General features: G+C 38.9%; 1 protein-coding gene across 4 annotated transcripts in view; it reads left to right on the forward strand.

Moving 5' to 3' along the window:
- The window catches only part of LAMA4 (laminin subunit alpha 4), a 138,454-nt gene extending 133,045 nt beyond the window's left edge, over window positions 1-5,409 (forward strand). For all 4 annotated transcript variants that reach the window (XM_048226003.2, XM_026511614.4, XM_057311136.1 and 1 more), the window contains exons 37-39: window positions 435-528; window positions 988-1,107; window positions 4,942-5,409. In XM_048226003.2, the coding sequence (XP_048081960.1) occupies window positions 435-528; window positions 988-1,107; window positions 4,942-5,087 (360 nt within the window). In that variant the 3' untranslated portion in view covers window positions 5,088-5,409. The remainder of the gene's footprint in view (window positions 1-434; window positions 529-987; window positions 1,108-4,941) is intronic.
- The last annotated feature ends 591 nt before the right edge of the window (window positions 5,410-6,000 follow it).

Raw genomic sequence — 6,000 nt, forward strand, 5'->3', positions numbered from 1 at the left:
CATATGGAGGAACTCTGCTAGCCCCCCAGTGGCTCTGTGAGGTAGGTTTCACAAGTGAGAACACAGGCAGAGTGAGGTGGTGCCAGCACTGGGCTACGAACCCAGGCAGTCTGGCTCCACAGTCCGCGCCCTCCACCAATACCTTACCCTGCTTTGTAGAACACATTTGATCCATGAAAGTTAAAGGAATTCATTTTATTATCTTGTTGTTCGTCTCCCCCAGCTTCTCTTCTGTTATTGTTCTGTCCTCTCGCCTAGGAACAGCTTAGTGTCTATAGCCTACCGAAGAGTGACCCCTTGCGTTCACACTGCAAAGCTAATCCTTTGCAGACGGGAAAGCATTGCTTCTCTCTGTGGTGAATTTAGGAAATCCAGTTTTATCTCTAGGAGGAAAAAGGAAACTATATAACGACAACGTATCCTGACTTTTGCAGGTCATAGTGAAAGTCAACAATGGGGTCAGGGACTTTTCCACCTCAGTAACACCCAAGCAGAGTCTCTGTGATGGCAGATGGCACAGAATCACAGGTGAGAAAAACAGAATGTCCTGGGATTCTTTTATAAAGTGAGCCTACAACCCCACGCACGGAATGATGGCTTGGAGGACCTCAGACTCTGACTTACATGATAAAATAGGGGATGGACGATAGTCTAGAAGTGGCCAAGGAAAGAGAATCAAATGTTACTGCGTATATCAAATCCACATGTGATTTGAAAATTTGAGTGCTGCCAAAATAGTCTTCGGGAGCTTTTTAAAATAATGCATAATTTATGAGGAAAAAATAGACTATCCTAAATATTCTCCCTTTCAGAGGAAAATGTTGCAGGGATTGCTTGGTTAGACATTGACATTTTCAATGATATAGAAGAAAGTGTGAGGTTTATTCTGGAATAAATAAAAGCCATCACTGTTATAAATTAGTCTCCTTCATGTGAAAATTAATCACTCCAGTGCCATTTATGACCCGTCTTTTCCCGGTATTTCAGTTATTAGAGATTCCAATGTGGTTCAGTTGGACGTAGACTCTGAAGTGAACCATGTGGTTGGACCCCTGAATCCAAAACCAGTTGATCACAGGGAGCCTGTATTCGTTGGAGGGGTTCCAGGTAAGAGTTCTTTCAAAGGGACACATTTACAAATCCAAAACACAGTAAGTTCTTATAATTGTTATTTTAGTATTAAGAATGGAGCCATGTGTTTTCATAATACACCTAATAACTCAAAGGTTTTTGTATACAATGTCCTTTCATAGGAAAAAGTATACTGATGATTATGCCTCCTGATCCAAGGATCAAAGCAAAGGAGCACTACACTTCAGCCTCCCGCCTGGCTAATAACACTCTCCCTTTGCCATATATGCTTATTTTTTTCTCTCTTCCCTTTACGTTTCCTCGTGTCCACGGAGTAAAACACACACTCTATTTTTTCCCTAACACAAAGAAAACTCATTTACTAATACTGCTCTAGGATCTGAGAATCTTGAAGGACTTAAAGTTTGCTGATAATTACTCCGCTTCCTTACTAAGAAAGAAGAGAATCCACAGTTCTCCCTGTCCAAGATTAGTCTGAATTATGAAAACAGCTGCAGACTGTAAGTTGTTTTGTTATGATGTAGTGACAGTCCCCAAGAGAGGTTCCCAGCTGCCATCCTGCAAACATCATCAGTAACATTGCTGCTGTCATCTGCCAAGAATGGGGTGTAATCCAGAGTGGTGATAGAAGGAATCTTATGGACCCCCCACAATTGCTTTAACCCTCTGGAGCGGGAACCATGACCTATGTTGAAAATGTTTGTTGCACACATTTCACTAACTTGAAAAACTGAATGTTAAAGACGGAGAGGGAGAGATAAGAAGGAGAAAGCCAAGCTTTTACATCTGGAATTTGGTGTGATTTTAAGGAAAAACTTAGCATGGTTTTTCCTTGTGTCCTAACTAGATTATTTTAGACTGACCCATGTAAAAGCAAGTAATAATTAAGAGTAAGGAAAAAAAAAAGAGAGATAGAGAAGGCACAGATCAAATTAAGTACCTGAACTTGGGTACTCACAAAATAGTAGCAACTAAGCATTCCTCTGTTTGTAATGTGAATTTTTCAAATACTAGTATTGACAATAACAGTAACTCCCTGATGAAATATTTGAGAACTTCCTATTCTTTACTTCCGTATCCATGCCCATCTCCATCCCCCAGTCCTCTCCTCCTACTCCTGGCCTCAGTTCTGAAAGGGATTCTGGCAAAGGCCACCCCTGAACTTCCTGCAGGCAGTGTGGAAGATGTGTCACCTCAGTTCTTAAATTTCTGTACATTGCTTTCTTCCTAGAAACCACAACATGATTTAAAATATTTCACAGGTTCCCAAGACCTTACAAGATCAAATTTGGCAAGGTCCTTGATCCTTTGGCCCCTCCTCACCCCTGCCTCTGGGGTCTCCCCGTGTTTTCTGGGGCTTGTAGTTCTTTCAGTGTTCAACGATGCCCTCCTTGCTTCAGGCCTTTAAATAGCACACGGGGCCTCAATTTGGGGGAAATGTTCTTGCTTTCCTCCCCTTTACCTTTTTGAGGGAAAACTTCTCCCACTCTTCTCCCAGTTTCATTCCTTATTGACCTTTAGGACTCGGCTCAGACCTCTCCTGACACACACAGGCCCCTCTCTCCCTAGAATGTGCTGCGTTTGCATATCCCTTCTGTGAATTTACCACAGGATTTTGTGGAAGTTAAATAGTCCACTCCTTGGTGCCTGGCAATGTGATTTAATTCAACAGAAAACAAACATTTATGGTCTATTAAGCATTGTACTAGGTTCTGAGAGAGGGACAAAACAAGCATGGCTGCAGAGCCCTCCTTCATGGAACTTACAGTATTTGTTCTTTACTTTGCACCAAAGCCTTACTATACCATTCAAACAAATGTTTGTCTTTTTGATTTTTGTTTGTTTTCAGAGTCTGGTCTGCCATCATCTCCCACTGTAAGAGTTGCTAAGCACCAGACTGGGGGGGGGCAAGGTGTACCTGAAGCCAAGTTCAGCCTGCCTGAGACATATAATGAACAGCAGATTTTAGCTAATGAGCCAGCACACCGGAAATAGTGGGCCAGGGGGAGCTAACCACTGCCCCATTACAGCTTTTCATTCCCTCTAGGAGCCAGGCCAGCGAGCTAGAACAAAAGCAATTATAATTTAAGCGGAATGTCATTAATTACATCATTTTGAGCTGTTCAACATTAATTGACTAAAATCACATCAGAAACTGAGGCATGAAAAAGAATAGCTGAAGGAAATTAGGCATAAATAAGCCTCCTATAGGCACTGAATTCCCTTGGAATCTCAACCAGTTCTCTTATACCATGCAGAACCCTGAGGATACTATACCTATCAATAAAAAGTTAATGCATTTAATGAAATATAGTCCCCCAAAGTCAATTTTACTATACAATTTAAAAATCAAAATTAGAAATTAAAAACATTTTTAAGACAATGTAGTTCACACATACACACAGATCTGACTATTCCTCTACTGAAAAGCCTGCATTATTCTGTATATAGTCAAGCTTTCGGCCTGAGGAATGTTTGCTCTTAAAATCATGTGTTGATTTTATTGATCAGTTACGTAGGGTTCTGGGGCACTTTATTGTCACCACCCATAATAAATTGTGTGGTGAATTATGAAGATCATAATTTCTATATGAATTATTTCCTCTAGATGATGTTCCCCATGAACCACAGGGTGGTAAGATTGAACAGAATCAAAATCCATGTTCTAAAACTAGTTTCCAAAATGGGCAGAAGAAATAGATGTTTCTGCCCCTTATACTCTTTCCCGTTCACTCATTTTTATTCTGATGATGAAGTACACTGAGCAGCCTTGAAGAATATATATAGTCATACTAATCTAGAGACAAAGGGAAGTGATCTCTCAGCCCCTTCCAAATCTAAAACTTCATAATTATCATTCTAAATATGAAATGCGATTTCCATGATTTATTTTCAGTACAAAGCTTCTGCATAGTCTTAATCTACACAGCTCAGAAAACTTATTACAGCTGCTTGATGATATTTAATTTGCTGTCCTGTTTTATGCTCCTTCCTGAGTTAGTGATTTCTAAGTGTTTTCCATCTTTTATCTGCTACTGCTCACATAGCGGTTTGTACATAATAATAAGCTTTGACTAAATGGATTTTAATTCCATGATATTTCTAAGCTCTCTAAATTGCTTTAAATTATATTGCTTCTATCATCCAACACATTTAATTGTATCTGTACAATTAATAAGCATAAGGCTTCTTCTAGATCTCTAATTAAGATAAGGGGAGGAAGTTCCCCTGGCATACGACAGGGCACCTGTGCCCATACAAAGACCAGACTAGTTATCATTATCCTATTTATAGTTCTTAAACCCTGAGCTCAGAAAAATTAAAATTTAGCTTATGTGAATTCATTATTTTCTCATTATATTTTATGAGCTTGGCAAAAATGTGGAGGCTTAAGGGTGAAGGGTAATGATACAAATTAAACAGAAACATTAACCAAGTCTAAAAATAGTGTAGAAGCAAAAATTCTTCTGCTTTTCTCAGTAAATCACACAAAATAAGTAAGACCCAGGTAAAATTAACTCTAAGAAGCATAAGCAGGGGCAGATCCTGAAAATTCACTACTGGAGTTGTATACGTAAGTGGTAAATTTCGGCCCCAGAAGATAGCTGAAATACACTCAGAACTTGGATCATGGAAAACATGGCAGAACTTTAAAATTACCACATGTCCACATTACTTCAAAAGCAGATAAAGCTCCTGAGAAAATGAGTCAATTATCACTATATTCCATTTTGACATGTAAATCATCTTGATGATGTGAGCAGTCGTTACATATACTTGTGCCAGAGTCACATTTGGACTTGGAAGGGCTCACCTGCAATCTTTGTTTTCATTTCTTCCTTTTTCCAGAGTCTCTACTGACACCACGCTTGGCCCCCGGCAGACCCTTCACAGGCTGCATCCGTCACTTTGTGATTGACGGGCGCCCTGTGAGCTTCAGCAAAGCAGCCCTGGTCAGCGGAGCCGTGAGCATCAACTCCTGTCCCGCAGCCTGACACGGCAGAGCAAGGCTGCCCCCGTACAAAGTTCTTTAGAGCACTGAAAGAAACGCAAAGCCAGCCGGGAGGAACAGCAACTTTTCCTCCCAGTGGGAGCCTTCATCTAGTTGAACAGGACTTAAATGAATCGTCAGGGAATGGATGTTTATTATCTCTCGTTTGGGTTCTTACCTTGGATCCAAAATGTCTGCAGTGAACAACAATCAAAGGAGTGTCACACTTACTTGCATTGTATTATTTCCTGCTGGTGAAATTACTGTTCCTGTTTCTAATAAAATAGAAGGGATTCTAAATAAACACTGGCACACATTTGTAAGTATGGCTAGATTCTCAGATTCATCTTTCTTTGAATTGAATTACACCAAAATATCTGAGGTTTACTTTTCTTTATCCTGAAAACATTTACTAATTTACATAAAATCTGGAATTAGATGGCAGATTTGTTTTTAGTACTTTTGTTTAATCTATCAGGATAACAAGAATATTTAAAGTTTATAGCAGTTAAAAGGTTGAATAAAGTAAATTTCTAACAAATTATTAGAAAAATGGAAGCATAATTTAATTTTTTTTCTAGAGAAGAAAAAAAGGAGTTAAACCACCTTTTTCCCCTTATTTCTTTAAAAGAAAAATAAAACAGCATGAGGGGAGGCTCCTGTAAGATATTATTACTGTGTGTTCTATATGAGTCGTAGAAGACACTACAGCAAAGAAAGTAAGACATAATCATAAAATTCTATTCAAGAGTATAAAAGTTCTTATTAAAGGTTTTTTTTTCCCCACATAACTACACACAACTAGTATTATCTAATTTTATGATTTTCTTAGGTTTCTAGATTCATAAAGTCTAGAAAAAATAGCCTTGAATAGCTGGTGTGATATTAAAATACAGAAACTGAAATAAAAGAATACT

This window comes from Ursus arctos, unplaced genomic scaffold (genome assembly GCF_023065955.2).
Source record: "Ursus arctos isolate Adak ecotype North America unplaced genomic scaffold, UrsArc2.0 scaffold_13, whole genome shotgun sequence".
NCBI classification, from domain to species: domain Eukaryota; kingdom Metazoa; phylum Chordata; class Mammalia; order Carnivora; family Ursidae; genus Ursus; species Ursus arctos.